The following is a 22,371-nucleotide window of genomic DNA, read 5'->3' as shown; positions in this document are numbered from 1 at the left end:
CTCTAGATGTGGTCCGGGCTGTCAAGGTCTACCTGTCCGCCACGGAGTCGATTCGGCAGTCTGATTTTCTCTTTGTTCTTTCTGAGGGACCTCGGAAGGGATCGGCCTCCTCCGCGGCGACCATTTCTGTGTAAATCAGACAGACGATTGTTCAGGCCTTTCCCATCACGGGTCCGGTTCCTCCTTTCTCGGTAAAGGCCCATTCTACTCAAGCCTTTAGTGCCTCTTGGGCTTTTCGCTATCAGGTGTCTGTGGCTCAGGAGTGCAGGTGGCTACCTGGTCGTCCGTGCACTTTTTTGAAAGTTTTCCAAACTTGCTGTTTTGGCATTTTCGGATGCTTCCTTTGGCCGCACGAGTTTGAGTGCGGCAGTTTTTTAAGGGGACATTATTTTTACTGTCCCTCCTTATGGGGTGTTCTTTTCTGGGTTTGTTCCAGTTTTTTCCTGTGGGCTCAGGTTGTTACTGGCCCGGCTATTTGCGTTACCTTCTAAATTGGTTGCGTTGCTTTCCCATCCCTCATACCTGCACTGCTTTAGGACGTCCCATTAGTGAAGGCTAATACCATCGGGCGGCAACTGTCAGAGGACGTAAGAGAAAATAGAATTTTTGTAAGAACTTGCCATAAAACATTTTCTGAGTCCTCTGACGGTTGCCGCCCCCACCTCTCTGGTTTTTGGATCTGGGGGTTGTTGCCTTATGATACTGCTTGCTACAAACTGAGGTAATATCAGATTGGGTTCTGGTAATGGCTGAGGGATGGCCCCCTAGTGGCGTACTGAGGTATAAGTTTTTTTTTTTTTTTTAATTAACCTGATAATCATCTGCCTAGCCTGCTCCTGCAGAGTGGGCCATTACCCATTAGTGAAGGCTAATACTATCGGGCCGCGACTGTCAGAGGACTCGGAGAAAAGAATTTTACGGTAAGTTCTTACAAAAATTCTATTTTTGTTTTCTAATTGAATGTCATTTGAAAATGAAGACAATGTGCTATGTCTCATCCAAATATTAATGTTTCAAAGCCTTTTTGGTCAGTGGACTTGAGCAGTAAAACGAGAACCATTTTGGTATAAGGGTTTTTCCTGCTTCAGTGGCAAAATTTGTTGTGCAACATGAGTGCTGTGTTTGGACCACCACTGATCAACTGTTTTAGAAAGGATATTATGGTTCTCTGAGGCTTCTGGGAGACAGACGATGATCTTCCATGTAGGTGTATGCAAATCTAGTAACAACTTGTGACAAGATGATCAACTTTTTTTCTTTTTTAAAGATTTAAGGCAGTTATTACTTAGTCCCCCATTAAACCTTTATTTCAATCCTACATTCTGTACTGTTGTGTTTATGAATCCTTGATTCATCTTCTAGGACTGAGAGCTGTACCACCATTATAGGAGGAGTGTAGCATATTTTTACGATATTGCAAAAAAACTTTTTATATGTGTCGAGCAGGGTTTTTCAGTCAGGGTGCCGCAAAGAGTCCACGGGGTGCCGTGACAAAATGACGCAAAGCCCTTTCTCCTTCGCTCATTGACACACAGCTCCTTCTCTCTTTCTCATTGGGTTATAATGCCCCTACAGGAGTAAGACACTAGGCAGGAAAAAGCTTGACTACGCCTATGGGGCAGTCCCTTGGGGTATACTCCCACTTCCTTCTATAGGTATTCAGTTTTTTTTTTTTCTGCCGAGTAAGGACCTAGTTCCTTGCTGGGATCTCTGATCCTGGCAATTTTTTTCCTTTTTAAAAGGACCTTTTTTTTGTTATTTTGTTCCTGTGAGAATCTACAGTCAACTGCCGGACTGGGTGATGGACTGGATAATCTAGATCCAGAGGGTCCCCCCAGTCTGGCCAGCAGGCCTCAGCTCCACACTATGATTGCCGCGTGGTGCCTTATTCTTCTTATTTTTGTAAAATATACTCTGTCATGCCACTACCATGTTATAAGTTCACAATGTCACAATATTTGCACCCGGCACGGAAAGCCCCTGTTTTTAACAGGGGTCTCTAGGAGCCAACAGGGGTACTACAATCCACACCCCAATCTGATCTCACTCGGGGACATTGGCCCAAATCTTCCGTGTAGGCGGCCAAGAAAATGTCTTGACGGCCTCCCGATGCGCACACAGCCTCGCGGCGCATGCGCAACAGGAAATCAGCCGCATGATTGACATCATGTCTAGGTACGTGCAGCGCCCAAGGCGCATGCGCGGACCGACATAAAAGGTCGGGAACCAGTGTCCATCCTCACTTCCCTTGCAGAGAGGGAGAAGGAAGGACAAAGGAGCTGCTGCCTGAAAAGTGCCAGGAAACCCCGCTAACAAAATGTGAGTTAACAATGTTCATCCACTTCACTACAAAAAGGAAAACTTTTTCCGCAACATTTATAATTATAAACCATATGGATGGATTATCCTGCATAGTCTTTTTTCCATCTTATATAGATGGATCATTTATTTCATTCCCTCTGCAGTGCCTTTGGCTAAGATGGGAATCTAGAGGCATCCCCCTCCTTTCTTTGGAGCTTCAACCAACTCTGGCTGCTCTTTTCTTTTCTTGCTTACAGCATAAATTCGTGAGTGCTTTTTTTCACACAATAATAATCCTTAATATATAACATGATCCGTTCTTAAAAAGATATACACATAACTTTAAAATATGTACCATTCCAGGACACATCCATTAAGGTTCTCGCTGCAAATAAGGGACAAAGAATTATGCATGGAACAGGCAAATAAACGTATGTATATATAAAATTACTCAGGACTGGTTCTGTCAACAAAACTGGACTAGCTTGGTCTTACCCTGGACTCAGCTTCAGCCAGTGTTTCTTTTTTGCAGGAGGCGATTCAGCTTCTGTTGACCAGCAGACGGTCATCCCTCTGAGCTTGCATGAGGGTGCTGGGCCTGTTGGTGCCTACCTTCGAGGTGGTTCTGTTTGCACAGTTCCACACGAGATTTCTGCAAAAAGAGATTCTGGTGAAATGGGACAAAAATCCACGGCCTCTAGAGGTGGCTTCGTTCTCTGGCACTTTGACAGGGAAAACCCTTCTCCCCCCCTGTACTGGACGGTTGTCACCATGGATGCCAGCCTGTCTGGTTGGGGAGGCTTTCTCGACACAGATTATTATTATTATTTCAGGTACTTGTATAGCGCTGTCAATTTACGCAGCGCTTTACATATACATTACACATTCACATCAGTCCCTGCCCTCAAGGAGCGTACAATCTAAGGTCCCTAACTCACATTCATACATACATAGTAGGGCCAATTTTATACAGGATCCAATTAACCTACCAGCATGCCTTTGGAGTGTGGGAGGAAACCGTAGTACCCGGAGGAAACCCGCACAGGGAGAACATGCAAACTCCAGGCAGGTAGTGTCGTGGTTGGGATTCGAACCAGCGACCCTCTTGCTGCTAGGTGAAAGTGCTAACCACTACACCACTGTGAATTCAATCGGACAATGCCATGGCCGTGGTCTGTGTGAATCACCAAGGGGGCACAAGAAGTTTCCTGGCGGCTTGAAAAGTAGCCGGCATTCTAAGGTGGGCAGACCGATTAGTTCCAGCTGTACACATTCCAAGGAAGGTACAGAGGTTTGTGGCACGGTCTCGGGATCCTCTGGCCGACGCCACAGATGCATTAGTGGCTCCTTAGATTAAGTATCGTCAGATTTAGGCCTCCCCCTCCCCCCCCCCCCCCTCAAACTTCTGTCAAGACTCCTCCTGTGCAGGATCAGGGTAGAAGGGATTCCAGTCATTCTTCTGGCTCCAGACTGGCCTCGCCAGTCTTGGTATGCCAATCCGATATGATGCTCCTTGGAGACTTCCTCTCAGGGAAGATCTGCCGTTCCCAAGGGACAATCTTCCATCCTGGTTTACAGTTGCTGGCTTTAACGGCTTGGCTGTTGAAAGCCAGGCGCTGAAGAGTGGAGGATTTGTCTGAATTGGTGATTCCTACGTTGTTAAAGGCTAGAAAATCTCTACCTCTAGGAAGATCTACCATCCTACGTGGAAGACGTTACATTACATGGGGTAAGTCTCTTGGGGTTCTCCCTCGCTCCTTTTCGATGACTCAGATCTTGGCTTTCCTCCAACGGGGGATGAGCAGTGCCTGGCCCTAAGTACCATCAAGGGCCAGGTTTCAGTCTTGGCAATTTTTCTTACAACGACGTCCATTGACCACACATTCTTTGGTGCGCACCTTTATCCAGGGAGTTTGACACTTTGGGGCTCCAGCGCTTCTCCATTGCCACTGTGGGACCTCAATTTGGTTGTCAGTTATCCAGAAATGTTCGGGAGGTTCCCCTCCTTACGTTGTCCCAGAAGGTGGCCTTTTTTAGGTAGCTGTTACTGCTGCGCGTAGGGTGTCGCAACTGGCAGCAGCGTCGTTCACCTTACCTGGTGGTTCACAGAGATGAGGTGGTTCTTCGTCGATGTCTGTTTTTCCTTCCGAAGGTCATCTCTAATTTCCATTTGAATTAAGACAACATTGCGTTACCTTTCCTATGTCCCAGGCCTAAACATCCTAAGGAAATTGCCTTGCATTCCCTGGATGTGGTTCGGGCAATCCGGGTGTACCTGGCAGCTTTAGGAAGTCAGACTCAGTATTTGTACTCACATATGGACCTTGGAAAGGGCTGGCCGCTTCTGCTGCGACCATTTCCAGATAGATCAGACAGTGATTCAGGCCTATTCAATTAGGGGTCCCTTTTAAGGTGCACTCTACTCGGGTGCTTAGTGCCTCCTGGACCTTCCGTCAGGCGTCAGTGATGTAGGTTTGCAAGGCGGCCACCTGGTCGTCCGTGCGCACTTTCACAAAGTTTTATAAGGTCAATGTGTTGGCATCTGCAGATGCTTCTTTTGGCCGCAAGGTTTTACAGGCTTCTATTTGGAGGACCTGGTCCTCTTTGAGGGTGTATTGTTTTTTTCAGGTGAGTTCCAGTTGTTTATGGTTGAGCTCCATGTTACCTGGTTGGCTACAGTTTAGCCTTGGGAATTTTTTATTGCTGTTCCCACCCCTCATGTTTGACACTGCTTTGGGACCTCCCAAGGGTCAAGATAAGGAGCTGTGTCCACCAATGAATGAAGATGTTCATTGACGGACACAGCACCCACCCCTCTGTGGAGTTGGCTTTCTTCTGACACTGCTTGTAACAAAACTGAGTGCCTATAGCTAAGAGTGGAAGTATACTCCCTGGGACTGCCCCATAGGCGTAGACAAGTTTTTTCCTGCCTGGTGTCCTACTCCTCTAGGGGTAGTATAACCCAATGGTCAAGAAGATAAGGAGCTTTGTCTGTCAATGAACATCAGAGAAAAGGATTTTACGGTAAGTCCAAAATCCCATTTTACCGTCCAATCATGAAAAGGTTACTCTGTTAACTTGTGTTTACAGAGCGCACGGAGAGCACACAGCCCACATCTCCTCCTGGCTCTTTCAAAACTGAAAGTTATGCAAGCCGCCTGCCCTAATCCTACCAACCAATTATGTCATCAGTTGCTAAAGTCAGGTGGGGTGCAATTTAAAAATCATGTCAGCACCTTTTTGCGTGTTATTACGAGCATAGAGCAGTCTATTAAAAAAAAAAAAAAGTAAAACCTATGGGAACACGCAAAAAAGCGCTCGGGCACACCTCCTTAATATGAATGAGCCTTCAGACTGTTGTGCCCCAGGATTGTGTGCAATTCTAAAGGGTGCTTTGAATGATTTGTACACTTTTGTGATTGGACTGTGGTTTTCTTTTACATGCTTGCGGTACTTGCCCAGGGGTCAAGTTTGCGAATGCTGTCCAGTTTGCAGTGTATGTGTTTCCTGAGGCTTTGAATTCTTTTTTGTGTATTTATACTCAGCAATCTGTTCCCAGTTCTCTTTATAAAAGAATATTTTAATACTTTGATATTAGTAATATCTGCATTTAAATATTGTTACAAGTATTGCATTAACCAACCAGTGCTGTATATTGTGTGGCTTTATTTGTTCTTTTGTGGCTTTCTTTCCTTAGGCATCGAAGAGTGGTTGCAAAGCTCCAAATGCTATGATTTCCTCCTGTGGGATGATCCCTGGAAACCCATACCCTAAGGGCAGACCTAGTCGTCATAATGGAATATTCCCCGTAAGAACACTGGGTATACTGTGTGTGTGTGCAGATCTTTTAACCATTGGCAAACTCTGGGTGCGATTGATGACTTTTCCAAATCATCCAACACCGCTTTGAAATGATCAGAAAGATTTTCCCAGTAAACTATCTGCACCAACCCAGAACTTGGGTGCATCTTTCCCTGTATTCTCTACACTACTATATACTGTATTTATAACAATACAGTATGAATCAGATCTTCACATTAAAGCATGGTTTAGGCTGTGTCATTCAGGGTGCCAGATAAGAATAACCTATTTCTGGACACATTTATTGCATTCGCTGTGCTTATCTGGCTAGTTCTGTCACTTGTTTTCAGCAGAATATATTTTTGCTGAATCTATCCAAATTCATATAAAGCCTTTCCTGTCTTGGGGTTACTGGTAACTGGCAGATACCTCCTTGATGAGTAATTAAACCTTGGCTTCTCCTTAACCACGCCAAGGTCCACTAATGTTTACTTGGCAATTCTGTTTAAAAAAAGAAGCAGCAAATGTACTTGTCCATTACTGTCATCCTCTCTAAATGAGAATGAGATGGGGATCTGCCCCATGACACGTGGAATTTCAAGCAAATTGAAAAATCTTTGTATGAGATATCAAGGCTTGAAATTGTGTGTTTTTATTCCCTAAGATGTATGTAAGCAGACTGCAACCACCACATCTAAGCTGCAACAAATTATGTTTGGAAAAATTAAAGGGGCCATATGTAGAACTATACTCCCATTTCAGAGATTTCCCTTCACTTCCTGTCCAATAGCTAAACAGGAAATGAAAGGAAATCCCTGCAAATTAAGGGAATCCCTTGGGGTCGCCCAGGTCACCAGAACTAGTGCCCCCATTGAAAGGTTTCCCCTCTATTACTTTTCTGGGGGCAACTCAAAAGTGGATCTTTTCTTTTAAGTCGGGTACACAAACTGCCGGATTGAACGGAAAAAACTGTCCACTCCGGTCAGAGCCGCTGTACTAATTATGCAAAGTTGTATAGTGATCCCCCTGCTAAGCTGTTGTGTTCTGATGGGGACCACCACCCCCGCTGCCAGAACACTCCAATCAGCGCTCTCCGACATTGGCTGAAAGTACTGATGTGGAGTCGATCGGCTGCTGGTTTTCCAGCATGCTCGTCCAACAGAAGCCTGCCAAATGGCCGGCTTTTGTCGAACAGACTGACAGTCTGACGTGTTTTTTTTTTTAAACCGGCCGATGTCTCCTGACATTCGGCCCGTGTGTACCAGGTTTTACTTTCATTTTCAATGATAATGATAAACAGGACAAACAGAGAGAGTGAATCTTTCTAATGGGGACGCAGACAGCAATAAAAGCTGACAAGTGTTCTATACATCTGCACTCTATCCAAAATTGAAAAAAAAGTTTTGACTTTTGTTCTACTTTAAGGGATAGGGGAAGGGGTTCAGAGCAGTGGAGAGGCATATGAAAAGCCCTGGTAGTGAGAGGGTGAAAAGAACAGAGTGAGGAGAAAGAAGGTTGGGTGCTTGTGTGCATAGTGGAAGATGTGCTTGAAGAAGTGTCTGGAAATTTGTGATAAGCTTGGTTGGAAAGACCTTTGTAGGTTAGTTTAAGTAGAACTATAGGCAAAAATGTTTTATTTATTTTATTTATTTTTTCAGATAGAGTAAGGGGGGGGGTTATAAATAATAACCCCTGTCAGTTTTTTTTTTCTCTTACGTCCTCTGACAGTCACCGCCCACTCATACAGTCTTCACCAATGGGTATTGACCTCTTATCCATAGGAGCAAGCTAGGCATAAGACTTGTTAGAAACAAAGCAGTTTACATAGACACACCTCTAGGGGGCTGTCCCTCTGGTCCAATACCCCCCTGCTATCAGCATTCCCAACTCAGTTTGTCTTCTGCCTAGTTAGGAGTAAGATATGCTATCCCTGTGCTGTACAGTCTCAGCCTTTCTTCTGTTTTATTACTTTTATTTTGTGCTAAGTGTTTTCTTTGCACTACTAGCTTTTTCTTTGTTCCTGCGCTTAGTCGGATCTTCGGAAGACTACAGCGTTTGCGGAGCTGGGAATCGGACTGGTTGTCCTGGTGTCCCAGGACAGAGAACCTTATGGAATCCCAGCCCGCCATCGAGCGTTTAGCAGGCTATGCGTACGCCCTGGCCTCGCAAACGACCTGTCCCTGTCCTCAGGGACAAATGCCTGCGAGGTGGCCACCTCGCTAGGATGCCTCAACTGCGGTTCCGTGCGTTGCTAGAGTCCTGTTTGGCTGACGGCACCCCCGCCACCTGTGGTGGGAGGCTTCCCGTCGCAGAGAGGCGCCCACGCCATCCTGGAACGGTGAGTACATTCTGTGTGGGGCCTCTGTCTGGGGATGACAGTCTGCTGTCTGTGCTCTCCCCTCATGTCTGTGTGTTTTGGGGCTTGCATTCCTCCTGGTCCCTGCAGGGGCACTATCGCGTCCAGTACGCTCTGTGGGGGGTTGTGGGGGTCCCTAATCCCTGTGGCACTATTACTGTGTTTTTTACTGGGGTACAGACGTGTGGGCGGCCCGCAGTGGTGAAAAACTGCGGGGCTGCCATTTTGGGTATGGGCAGCTGCTCTGGCTTCACTATGGGCACTTCAGCAGCCATTTTAGATGGTAGTGTATCGCGCCCTTCGGACGCCATCTTGTGTGTGGCGGTTTGCTTTATGCACGTGTTCGGCGACCATTTTCCCGGAGCCTCCCATTGATTCCTATGGGCAACCATTTTTCTTTAGTCCAGAGTCCTGTTTAGCCTCTAGCGGTGTGACATCACTTCCTTTCCTCATGCAGAGAGAGCGTGGTAACACTTCTGGGGGTCCTTTATTGCTGTTTTTTGGGGAATATCTCTTGGCTATTAGTCTTTATTCCTACCTGTGGGGTATTTCAGTCTAGTCCCTATTGTGGTGCATTGCGGTGGGGTTGCCGCTATTGCCATTTAAAGGGCCAGCGCCATAAAAGTTTTTATGGAGTCCCAGGACAGCAAATTTCCCCCAGCTTTGGTGGATGATTCAGGCACGTTTGAATCGTCTGCAATTACTGCTGCACTTTCGACTTTAGCGTCCAAGGTGGATCTATTGATGTCTGAAAGGGATTCTAGAAAAAGGCCTAGGCTTTCTCACTCTCTGATTCAGAGTCTGATATGGTTGCCATAAACAGTGTACCCCCTGAAGGGTCTCAATCCTCTCAGTCGGAAGGGGAGGCGGAGGATGAGGAGGGGGATGATTTTCCCCCCCTGGGACGGCCACAGAACGCGCTGCTATGTCTGCGCTTATTACAGCTGTTAAAGATATGCTACATTTAGAGGATGAGCTCAACCCACTGGGTAAACGGTCTTCCTTTGGGACCCGTAGAACCCAGAAGGCGGCACAGGTGTTTCCTTGTTCCGCTGAGTTTCACGAAACGGTGAACGAACAATGGCGCAATATGAAGCGCAATTTTGTGGTACCAAAACGGTTTCAACTCCATTATCCCTTTGCGTCTCCTACGGATTTGCGCTGGTCCGTAGCCCTAAGGTGGATCACACGGTGTCCAGATTGAACAAGGCCACTTTAATGCCCAAGGAGGATTCTCCGGTGTTCAGGGACCCTACGGATAGGCGGATGGAATCTCTTGCTCGCCATTCCTATATGGTGGCGGGTTCCTTGATGAAACCTATTTTCGCCTCAGTGATGGTCTCTCAGGCTGTGGTAGATTTGGCCAAGGTGCTCAGACGCACCCTTGTGGCTGATTCCGCCCCTCATATTACTGGTGGACCAGATTATTCAGGCTGTTCTGTACCTGTGTGACGCGGCCTTGGATGAGGCCCCTTTAGCCGCACGCCTATCTGCTGTCGCGGTGTTAACCCGTCATTTGGTATGGCTGAAGAGCTGGTCGGCTGACCAGACTTCCAGGAAGACGGTGTCTGACCTCCCTTATGCGGGGACTCGCCTTTTTGGGGACTTCCTGGACGAATTGGTTAAAGGGGTCACTGGGGGCAAGAGCACTCTGCTGCCCCAGAATCCCAAGGGTAAGTTTTTCCGCGGTAAGCGGGCCCTTCCTTTAAACCAAATCAGGGGTCCTTTCGTGCCTTCAAGGCACAGGACAAGGGCAAATCCTTCAAAGGCCATGGTGGCCAGAGGAAGCCTTGGGTGGGTAAGCCAAAAGCTGCCAACGCTGGCACGGTGGCCCAGTCCGCCTCGACCCGAAGGGACGCCCTCACCCGTTCCAGGGGTGGGGGGACGTCTGCGCGGTTTTCTCGAACCTTGGCTGCTCCGAATCCCGGACAGGTGGGTTTAGGAAATCATTCGATCAGGTTACAAGATCGAATTCCTTTCGCCGCCAGCGGACAGGTTCTTTCCCTCAAATCTTTATTTGACCCCAGATCGTTTACAAGATCTTCATCGGGCGGTTCAGGATCTTCTCACCCAGGGGGTTATCGTCCCTGTGCCGCATTGGGACAGGTTTCGGGGGTTTTGCTCAAATCTGTTCATTGTGACCAGAAAGGAGGGCAAGGTGCGTCCGATTCTGGACTTGAAAGCTTTGAACCGCTTCGTGCGGGTTCAAAAGAATCCCTCCATTCGGTGATAGCCTCCCTGAGCCCGGGAGATTTCCTGGCTTCCATCGACCTCAAGGATGCGTATTTACACATCCCCATATTCAAGGGTCATCAGAGGTACCTCCGATTCGCAATCGTGGAGGAACATTATCAGTTTGTGGCGTTACCTTTCGGTCTCACTTCGTCTCCAAGGGTGTTTACCAAAGTGCTTGCTCCTGTTCTGGCCCTGTTACAGGCGCAGGGAATTGCGATCTTGGGATATCTGGACGATCTCCTGTTAAGATCGAGTGCCAGCCCGAGTCTGTTGCGCGATCTGTCCACCACGGTTCAGACGCTTCAGGAGTTCGGGTGGACCATAAACGTTCAGATGTCGACTTTGTCCCTTTCTGTTCGACTCCCTTACTTGGGGATGGTCCTGGATTCCGCCCAAGCAAAAGTCTTTCTGCTGGAGGACAAGCTCCGGACTCTACAGAACGAGGTCAGGTCCCTCAGGGACAAGGAATCCTCATCGCTCAGGACCTGCATGCGATCCCTGGGATTGATGGTGTCAGCCTTCGAGGCAATACCGTTTGCACAGTTCCACACACGATCTCTCCAAGCGGAGATTCTAGCCAGGTGGGACAGGCTTCCTCAATCCTTGGAAATGAGGATATCTTTGAGTCGCCAAGCCAGAGAGGCTCTGTGGTGGCTCCAGTCTCCGGCTGTGACAGGGGGGAAGTCCTTCCAGCCGTTGTTGTGGACGGTGATCACCACGGACACCAGCCTGTCGGGCTGGGGTGGTGTTCTGGGCACTCTGTCTGCCCAGGGCACTTGGTCGGAGTAGGAATACTCCCTGCCGATAAACATCTTGGAACTGCGAGCGATCAGACTGTGTTTGCTCCGTTGGTCGAATCATCTTCGGTACCGCCCTGTGCTGGTGCAGACGGACAACGTCACTGTGGTGGCTTGCATCAATCACCAAGGGGGCAACAGGAGTGCCCGGGCGGCCCGGGAAGTGACCAAAATTCTGTTTTGGGCCGAGACACACGCCCCGGCGATTTCGACAGTCCACATTCCGGGTGTGGAGAATTGGCAGGCCGATTATCTGAGCCGCCAGACCTTGGACCACGGAGAATGGTCCCTGCACCTGGAGGTTTTTCAGATGCTGTGTGTGCGATGGGGATCCCCGGATGTGGATCTGTTCGCATCCCGGCTAAACAACAAGGTGGGAGTTTCGTGGCAAGAACGCGCGATCCTCCTCCAGACGCCTCGGATGCGCTGGTGGTGCCTTGGAATCAGTATCGCCTGATTTATGCCTCCCCCCCCCCCCCCCCGTTTCAGTTTTTGTCCAGGTTCCTTCGCAGGTTGGTCTTGGAACCGAAGTTGGTGATTCTGGTGGCCCCGGACTGGCCGCGCCGGTCTTGGTACGCGGACATCATACAACTGGTCGTTGAGCCTCCATGGCGGCTCCCGTTATGGGACGATCTGCTGTCTCAGGGGCCGGTCTTCCATCCTGCTTTACGGTCGCTGGCTTTAACGGCGGGGCTGTTGAAAGCCAGGTCCTGAGAGATCGGGGTCTCTCATCGGCAGTCATTCCTACCTTGCTTAAGGCTAGGAAGGCCTCGTCTGGTAAGATATATTACCGTACCTGGAAGGCTTATTTTGCCTCGTGTGAATCCAGGGGCATCCATCCTTTTCGGTGGCGAGGGTGTTAGCCTTCCTGCAAACTGGTGTGGACCAGCGTCTTGCGCTGACCACGATTAAGGGGCAGTTGTCTGCACTGGCAATCATTTTCCAGCGCCCCTTGGCATCAAAATCTCTGATACGCACCTTTGTTCAAGGAGTGCGTCATTTGGCTCCTCCTCGGAGAGCGCATTTACCTCCGTGGGACTTGAATTTGGTCCTGTCCATTTTGCAACGTCCTCCCTTTGAAAACATCAGGGAGATTTCTCTGCCTGTGCTGTCACGGAAGGTTGCCTTTCTGGTGGTGATCACATCTGCTCGCAGAGTGTCGGAGTTGACGGCTCTGTCTTGCCGCTCCCCTTACCTGGTGGTTCATAGAGATAAGGTGGTCTTGCGACCTAACCAATCCTTCCTTCCTAAGGTGGTTTCAGATTTTCGCCTTAACGAGGATATTGTCTTGCCTTTGCTGTGTGCGAATCCTAAGCATCCTAAGGAAGTTGCCTTGCATTCCTTGGATGTAGTCTGGGCGATCAGGGTGTACCTGTCGTCTACTGAATCCTTCAGAAAGTCGGATTCCCTTTTTGTCCTTCCCGAGGGCCCTCGGAAGGGTATGGCTGCGTCTGCAGCAACCATTTTGAAATGGATCAGGCAGACGATTGTACAGGCCTATTCTATTAGAGAATGGGTTCCGCCCTTCCCTGTCAAGGCGCACTCTACCAGTGCGGCGAGTGTGTCCTGGGCTTTCCGACATCAGGCATCGGTGGCCCAGGTGTGCAAGGCAGCGACTTGGTTGTCCGTACACACCTTTTCCAAATTCTAAAAACTTGATGTTTTGGCATCAGCAGATGCCTCCTTTGGCCGCAAAGTTTTGTGTGCGGCAGTGCCTTGAGGCGCCATGGTGTTGGCCGGTCCCCGTCTGTTGGGGTTGTTTTCCCCCTTGTTTGTTTGCTTTCCTGGGTTGTTTGCTCCAGTTGAGCTTTTGTTACCCAGAGTTTTTACCTTTCTGTTCAGATAAGGTACCTTTCTCTGACCTGGGTGCTGCGTTGCCTTTGTGACGGTTGCGCTTCCCACCCCTCATGTCTACACTGCTTTGGGACATCCCATTGGTGAAGACTGTATGAGTGGGCGGCGACTGTCAGCGGAACGCAAGAGAAAACTGAATTTTTGTAAATTCCCGTAAATTTACCATAAAAATCCTTTCTCTGAGTCGTCTGACAGTCACCGCCCCCGCCCTTCTTGTGGGGTTCTTTTGGACTTTTAACTGCTTGCTACCAAACTGAGTTGGGAATGCTGATAGCAGGGGGGCATTGGACCAGAGGGACAGCCCCCTAGAGGTGTGTCTATGTAAATTGCTTTGTTTCTAACAAGTCTTATGCCTAGCTTGCTCCTATGGATAAGAGGTCAATACCCATTGGTGAAGACTGTATGAGTTATTGCATTCTTTATTCTTTGTCTCATTGGAGAGATTTTCCCTTAAAGCGGAGTTCTGGCCTCAAAAAACACTTTGGGCCATCCGCTTGCTGAAAATCACCTAAAAAAGAAATGGATAGTCCTGTTTTTTTTTTTTTTTTTTTTTCAATTACTTACCTTGTTATTGAAGAAAATATACCTACCTTTCTTCCACTTCCTTCCTCTGCGGCCGCGACCCACGCCGTCTCTTCCTGCTTGCATTGACTCCTGGGAGCTGAACATCTTTGCTCCCAGGAATCAATGCGCCTGCACCGGCCCCGCTCGTCACTTCCGGTGTAGGTGCGTCATTCCCTGCTAAACAGCTTCTGGGCAGGGATGACGCACCTGCACCGGAAGTGACGAGCCGGGCCGGTGCAGGGCATTCTGGGACTGAAGAGGACACCCTGGCTTCAGCTGCCCACACCTGAGATGGCAGCGCTGGACAAGAAATTTTCAAGGTAATTTTTTCTTCTAAATGCGAAGTGCAACCTGGGACAGTTCAGAGACTATCCATTCTGAAATGCACTAGCCCAGACTGTCCCGGGGGGTATTTTTTATCTCAAAAACGTTTCCAAGGCCGGAACTCTGCTTTAATTTCTTGTCCCATTGCCAAAACGGGAAATGAGAGGAAATCCCTGCAGATTAAGGAAATCTCTTGGAATACCCCAGGTCACCAAAACTGGTGTCCCCATTGGAAGATTTACTTTTGATTACTTTTCTGGGGACAACCCAAAATTTGGGATTTTCTTTTACTTTCACTCTCAATGATGATGGTAAACAGGATAAACAGTGAGGGTGAACCCTCTCTCACAGAAGCAAAGATGGCAATAAAAACCTGACCGGTGTTCTGATCCCTCTCCACTCTATCCAAAAGTTAAAGAAAAGGTTTGGCCTTTAGTTATACTTTCAAAGAAATCATGAAACCGGATGGCAGTAATGAACACTATTATTCCATTTAGGGAAAAGAAACAGGGTCTCTTTAAAGCCCACTTCTAACTGCTCTCTTTCCGTTTTCATCACCAATACAAAACGCCATGTAAGCTCTATGCCAAATGGTGTTGGAGCTTACATAGGGTTGATCGTGTAATTCCCACTATCATAAGACAGTGTTTGGACCTGGCGATTGGCCACTCAGGCCCAAGCACTGCATCATGGTAGAAGTTCACATTGTCCCCTTTAATCAGAAGAATCTGGAAAAATAAATTTTCAAAGCCACTTTCACTGAAAAACACATTGTTATATTTTAGGGAACTCCGGTGAGAAAAGATGGAGAAGAAACAAATGAAGGAAAGGGAATTGCAGCACGGATTCTTGGACCATGTAAACCAGTAAGTAAAAAAAAAAAAAAAAATAATGCAATGAGCAGTTTGACTAATGATTGCTGACTAGATTAAGCATTGTTTTTGGTTGGGTATTCAGCAATTTATTATGATTCCTCACAGATATTTCCAATACCTTCTTGAACATCTCAGTTGGTTTTCTATAGGAAATGTTGCTATATTATTCAATCTGCTTTTGTTTTCATTTCTATTGCAAAGTGGTAGACAAGGCATCATGAGCCCTCTAAAGCACATATAATTGTGGTGTTTGCTTGTTGTTTTTTTTTCATTTCCATTTACTGACCTGTGATACCTCACAGACCTGTAAAAAGTTACTTCATTCAATGTATTTAACGTTACCAGCCATTTGCCTTCGAAAATATCAATCACTTTATGCCTGGTACACACAGGCCTAAAATCTGCAGGTATAGAACAGAAACCTGTGTGTACAGCAGCCTGTCTGACTGAAGCTGGCAAAATGAGCATGCTGGAAAAATGGCCGACCAGGGCCTGCAGCCAATGGCTGTGAGCGCTGACCGGTGTGTTCTGGCTGGGGGCAGTCCCGCTGTCAGAACACAATAGCTCAGTGGGGAGATCGCTGTACCAACATTGCATACTTAAAACAGCGAGTCCGTCCTTTTTATTTTTTAGAATCCTTGTTTATTGAGGTTTTATACAAAACAGTAATAATAAAAAAAAATAAAATAAAAAAAAAAAACATACTAAAGGCGTAGAAAAAGATCACTGTTGCAAAATCAGCCCCAGCTAAATGTGGACCAACATTAAGTCAATCTCGCTCTGGATAAAGTATAACAAAGTATCAAAGGATACATAGGACAAGGTGCAGCCAGCAAACAGCAAGGACACATAAAAGTGAAGAGTATCAAAGGAAGACCAGGTGTCATCAACCCATACATAATGTACCGTACAGCACCATATATATTAAAAAAAAAAAAAAGGTGAAAAGAAAAACAAAAGTAAATAGATGTAATAAGAGAAATTACAATAAACTATCATCATAATGGGGGTACGTCTATTAACTATCCATCGGGGAAAAACAATCCCCAAAGAATTACAGATAAGCAACTCAGTCTATAAGTATGAGATAATAAAATCAGCGCAATCTAAAGTGAAAAAAAAAACGAATATCCTAATGGCAGCATGCATTCAGTGTCTTCACTCAACACAAATAATAAACCAAATAACTAAATAATGCAGCGCCAAAGGTAAAATAGTGAATATTAGTGAATAATCAGAGTAAATACTCACATGCATAAATGAAGTGCATAAACCTTGTGACAATCACATATATAATATTAAGTGAAAAAGGTTAATAACTGGTAATAATCACAATACCATCCCCGTGCACTTAAATCTCATGAGATAACCATAACACTTAATGAATACAGAATAATAATAACTTGTGCATAAAAAGTAATGAGTCCAAAATTTAATAAAATATATCCTTCTGTGCCATGCAATAAATGGTGAAAAGTGCTGGTGCTTGACTCCACACACAAGTGCTCCGCTCACTTCACTCTCTGACTCATATATTCCAATGAGTCAGATACGCTTCTATACCCAGTGGTGTCAGGATTTATTAGGAAGACCTTCTCCCCTTTCTTATTCAAGGCTCCAAGATTTAGGTGAAATAAAGGCCAATATACCGTTCATATAAAACAAAGAAAACTGCTCTAGTGCTCTCTGAAAAACTTTTATTTATCGACAAAATCATAAGCAAAAAAAACTCACATCTCCATGCACTTAAGCAGTGTGAACTAATACAGGCTCGTCAGACAGGAAGTATGGATGACCTTCCTGGATGCGACGCCCCGTACGCGTTGTCACTGGAATGACTTTGTCAGCAGGGGTCTGCTGACGAAGAAGACGACCCCTGCTGACGAAGTCATTCCAGTGACACAACACGTAAGGGGGAGGAGCCTGCTCACAGACGTCGCATCCAGGATGGTCATCCATACTTCCTGACTCATTATTCACGAATATTCACCAATGTTTTGGTTGGCTGCTGTTTAGCCTTGGTAATTTTTTGCAGTTTCCCCACCCCTCATGTTTGACACTGTTTTGGGACGTCCCAATGATCAAGAATGACAGGAGGACAGGAGCTGTGTCCGTCAATGAACGAAAGAGAAAATGGCATTTTTGACTTACCATAAAATTTTTCTGATGTTCATTAACGGACACAGCACCCACCCCTCAGTGGAGTTATAATTCTCCTGACACTGCTTGTAACAAAACTGAGTGACTATAGCAGGAAGAGAGAGTATACCCCCTGGGACTGCCAATGGGTGTAGCTAGAAGTTTTTTTCTGGCTAGTGTCCTACTCCTGTAGGGGGCAGCATAACCCAGTGGTCTAGAATGACAGATGTGTTTGTCAGTGAACCTCAGAGAAAAGGGTTTCTTTATGGTAAGACAAAAATCCATTTTTTTTTGTTAAACAGATGACAGTTAAAATAGTTTTGCCCAGGTGCATGGAGCTAGGAAAGGAGTATAAAAATGTTTAGTATCAATTTTGATTTGCTTATTATCTGTAGAATACTTGTGTTTTAAATATGTTCTACATATGATATAGACCCTTTCATCTCATATATATTGTATTTGTTCCCCTCTTACAGGCTCCTTCTACATATAATCCGCACAAGCCAGTACCGTACCCAATACCACCTTGCCGACCTCATCCATGTATTGCTCCAAGTAAGAATAACTAATTCCAGTGTAAGCCGCAGTAAACTAAATAGGATTTTATTGTTTATACTATATCAACTAACAGAAGCAATTCTACAACCTGTATCATTTATTTCTCTCAACACGTTTTTATTATTGACAATTTGTATCTCTACTGTTCAGTAGGAGTTGCACTAAGCATGTTGCTTAGGCTTTTGGTTCATTGCCTTCCTCTTCTCCTCCTGTCGCTCTGAGTTTTCCTATATGGCACTATACCTCTCCCACTTTCTTATCTTCATTTCTATTCATTCTGCATGCTGGTTTTACTTGATATGTGTTCATCCTGCTAAAATCTTCATATCCCCCCAATAAGATATACAGTACTTCACAAATGTAGCAGAGTCAAGAAAACTGCTCCATGGTTACCATACATAACATTTAATCAGCTTGTGTTGCCTTGCTCAGAGTAAGCTCATAAAGCACTGGTTCACACCAGTGCGATTTGTCATGCAATTTGACAGTTCAAAATCGCATAAGTTCCATGCCATTGCTGGCAATAGAACTATTCAAATTGTTGCGACTCTGAAAAAGGGTTCTGTGCTACTTTTTTGCATAGACTTATGTTAAATGAAGTCACAAGCCGCAATGAAATTGGAAGTCCGCATTGCAGTGATCTGCGGCTTTGAAATCGACCTGAAGTAGTGCAATTTCAAAGCCGCACTGGTGTGAACCAGGACTAAGAGTAAGCGTGAAATAGCATCTTTCAGTTCCAGTCTTAGGACCATTTATACAAACCCAATTCCAAAAAAGTTGGGACACTGTACAAATTGTGAATATAAAAAGGGATGGACTAATTTACAAATCTCAAACTTATGTTTTATTCACAATATAATATAGATAACAAATCAAATGTTGAAAGTGAGACATTTTGAAATGTCATGCCAAATATTGGCTCATTTTGGATTTCATGAGAGCTACACATTCCAAAATAGTTGGGACAGGTAGCAATAAGAGGCAGGGAAAGTGAAATGTACATAGAAGGAACAGCTGGAGGACCAATTTGCAACTTATTAGGTCAATTGGCAACATGATTGGGTATAAAAAGAGCCCCTCATACTGGCAGTGTCACTCAGAAGTCAAGATGGGCAGAGGATCACCAATTCCCCCAATGCCACGGCAAAAAATAGTGGAGCAATATCAGAAAGGAGTTTCTCAGAGAAAAATTGCAAAGAGTTTGAAGTCATCATCAACAGTGCATAATATCATCCAAAGATTCAGAGAATCTGGAACGATCTCTGTGCGTAAGGGTCAAGGCCAGAAAACCATACTGGATGCCCGTGATCTTCGGGCCCTTAGACGGCACTGCGTCACATACAGGAATGTTACTGTAATGGAAATCACAACATGGGCTCAGGAATACTTCCAGAAAACATTGTCGGTGAACACAATCTACCGTGCCATTTGCTGTTGCCGGCTAAAACACTATAGGCCAAAAAGGAAGCCATATCTAAACATGATCTAGAAGCACAGGCATTTTCTCTGGGCCAAGGCTCATTTAAAATTGACTGTGGCAAAGTGGAAACCTGTTCTGTGGTCAGACGAATCAAAATTTGAACTTCTTTTTGAAAAACTGGGATGCCATGTTGTCCGGACTAAAGAAGACAAGGACAACCCAAGTTGTTATCAGCGCTCAGTTCAGAAGCCTGCATCTCTGATGGTATGGGGTTGCATGAGTGCTTGTGGCATGGGCAGCTTACACATCTGGAAAGGCACCATCAATGCTGAAAAGTATATCCAAGTTCTAGAACAACATATTCTCCCATCGAGACGTCGTCTCTTTCAGGGAAGACCTTGCATTTTCCAACATGACAATGCCAGACTACATACAACATCAATTACAACATCATGGCTGTGTAGAAGAAGGATCCGGGTACTGAAATGGCCAGCCTACAGTCCAGATTGTTCACCCATAGAAAACATTTGGCGCATCATAAAGAGGAAGATGCGACAAAGAAGACCTAAGACAGTTGAGCAACTAGAAGCCTGTATTAGACAAGAATGGGACAACATTCCTATTCCTAAACTTGAGCAACTTGTCTCCTCAGTCCCCAGACGTTTGCAGACTGTTATAAAAAGAAGAGGGGATCCCAACTTTTTTGAGATGTTGTGATGCCATGAAATTTAAAATCCACGTATTTTTCCCTTAAAATGATACATTTTCTCAGTTTAAACATTTAATATGTCATCTATGTTATATTCTGAATAAAATATTGAAATTTTAAACTTCCACATCATTGCATTCTGTTTTTATTCACAATTTGTACAGTGTCCCAACTTTTTTGGAATCGGTTTGTACATAAGTGCTGTGTGAACTCTTCTTGTACTTCTGGTGGGGCAGCTGAAAACTTTGAATGAGATTGAAGTCTTCAAAAGAGAATGTTCATTTATGGCCTGTGTTGAAGGGCTTTTGATCACATCAAATGGGTTTTGCATTCCCATACAAGCCTATGGGAATGCAAAGCCACTTGAAGCATGTCAAAAGGATGTCAACTACTATAGGTCAAATGCACTTCTTTTGAATGATCTTAAAAACATTTTAAACTGACATTGACATAAGACCAAAGCCCAATAACACAGACCCTTAGACAGGACATGTAAAGAGTGTATCTATAGGAAAACATCTGTATGCATGCACAGGTTTACACACAAACAACTATGTACAGCCATTCATGTCTGTGGGGAGGCTGTACACAACACCTGTGGCTCATGGGCGGGGAATATGCCCAAACTTTTTTTTTTTTTGTATGTCCCCAGGTGGCTGTGTGAATGACCCCTAGCTCTAAAGTGATGAACTGTAAAGACATTTAAAGCATTGTCTATTGATAATGTTGGTTGTTTTACGCTGTTTACTGGGCGCATGTCATTCTGAGGCTTGACATATTTGGTATCCATTACTCGACACCTCATTTTTTTTATTGCGTACCAAAAATAAAATGAGGATTATATTGTTTTGTTTATATAGATTTGATAAACCATTTCACAAATATTGGGCGGCATAAATTGTAGTTACCATCTTCTTTTTTTTTTTTTCCATTAGTCTTTTACTTTTATATATAAAAATATATATATATTTTAGGCATTTTATGTAATTTTTAAGTCAAACATGCATGCTTAAGGATGCGGGAAAAATCTTTTTTGGCAGAAAAAGGGTTAAAGCTGAACTCCAGCCTTACCTTCAGTCTCTCATAGTTGTGAAGCCTCTTCTCTTGTACTGTTACTTCTAACTTATAGATTTTTCATTTCTAGATTTTAAATTTTTTTTTTAGTTAAATTTAGATTTTAAATTTTCTAACATTTAGCTGCAAAAAGTCAGACAGAGCCCACCTTATTTCCTAGCTGGACCTCTAGCATCTAGCACTTTCCTCCCCTGATTCCCCTCTTTCATTTGTTGGAATACAGTTCTTTCTGTCATGGAAGCCCAGCCTATGTGGGTGTGTTATCTAGGGCCACTCTGCATGAAAATGTAGTCTTCCTAGAAACACCCACTCCTCACAGCTGACCACTGCCCCATGATTGCATTTTAATATTTGCAGAACTCCTCCCAAGAGCCGTATAAGAGTTTTTGACAGGAGTACGGAGGCTGAATGCAGTGATCTTTTTAAAAAGCGATATACAGCACCCTGCTGACCCCTCCCACCAGCCTTGATTCACCTGCATTGCATAGATAAGCACAAAAACCCAAAGATTACATCACTGGGTCTAAAATAAGGTATGTGAACAGTTTTATGTAAAGCAGATGATCATGTTTCATGTCCCCTTAAATAATTTGGATCAAGCTGGTCCAGATGAACGATTTGCTTCCCTAAGTGCTGCAGTGTCTCTAAGCACTGTATGTACTGCATATAACTTCAGCTACATGCAGTACACAATGCTGGGTCCCAGCTGCGAGACAGACTACCATTCTTACACCTAAATCAAAACAGAGTTTGGCTGAACGGCGCTCAGCCATTCATAGGCAGCTTCATATTCTGTGAATAAATACAAAGCTTCCTCTCATTGGCTGAGTCTGAGAGCGTGATGTCATCAGCCTGCCCCTCCCACTCAGCCAGTAGTAATGTGTCTTTACTTTTCTATAGTCTTAGGCCTTGTTCACGTGGGTGCAGTACAGCAGGCACCTGTGCGAGGGCCGTGTTTACCAGCAGAGGGATGCACAGGTGTTCCATGCTTTGTGCAGGCAGTCCCATTCATATCAGTTGGGAGGCAGCAGCTGCATGGACACAGCCGCTTCTGCCAATTTGACATCAGTGCAGGTGCATGGCCCCAAATACAGACAGTATGTATTCAGGGCCGTGCAAAAGCACTAACGTCAAGTTGAGAGTATCATCTGTGTCTGTGCAGCTGCTTTGTCCCAATTGAAATGAAAAGCACTGCCTGCAGAGGGATGCACTGAACACCTGTGCATCCCTGTGCGGGCTAACACAGCCCTCACGTGGGTGTACGCTGTAGTATGTCTGTGAGAACAAAGCCTTATTGAGGAAGAGCTAAAAGTATTGGAAATTCCTGTTGTGCAGAGCAGTTAAATATTGACCTTCTCCAGAAG

The 22,371-nt window shown here is 45.4% G+C and overlaps 1 protein-coding gene across 1 annotated transcript in view; it reads left to right on the top strand.

The window, feature by feature from the left end:
- Nucleotides 1–22,371, top strand: part of PROSER1 (proline and serine rich 1) — a 114,844-nt gene that overhangs the window by 51,325 nt on the left and 41,148 nt on the right. Inside the window, exons 6-8 of the mRNA XM_082244677.1 lie at nucleotides 5,999–6,109; nucleotides 15,018–15,098; nucleotides 17,723–17,801. Of these exons, the coding sequence (XP_082100803.1) occupies nucleotides 5,999–6,109; nucleotides 15,018–15,098; nucleotides 17,723–17,801 (271 nt within the window). The remainder of the gene's footprint in view (nucleotides 1–5,998; nucleotides 6,110–15,017; nucleotides 15,099–17,722; nucleotides 17,802–22,371) is intronic.

This window comes from Pelophylax lessonae (genome assembly GCF_965119305.1).
Source record: "Pelophylax lessonae genome assembly, chromosome: 2".
NCBI lineage: Eukaryota > Metazoa > Chordata > Amphibia > Anura > Ranidae > Pelophylax > Pelophylax lessonae.
Note: the sequence above shows the minus strand (reverse complement) of the source record. Positions and strands in the feature narration are given on the sequence as shown.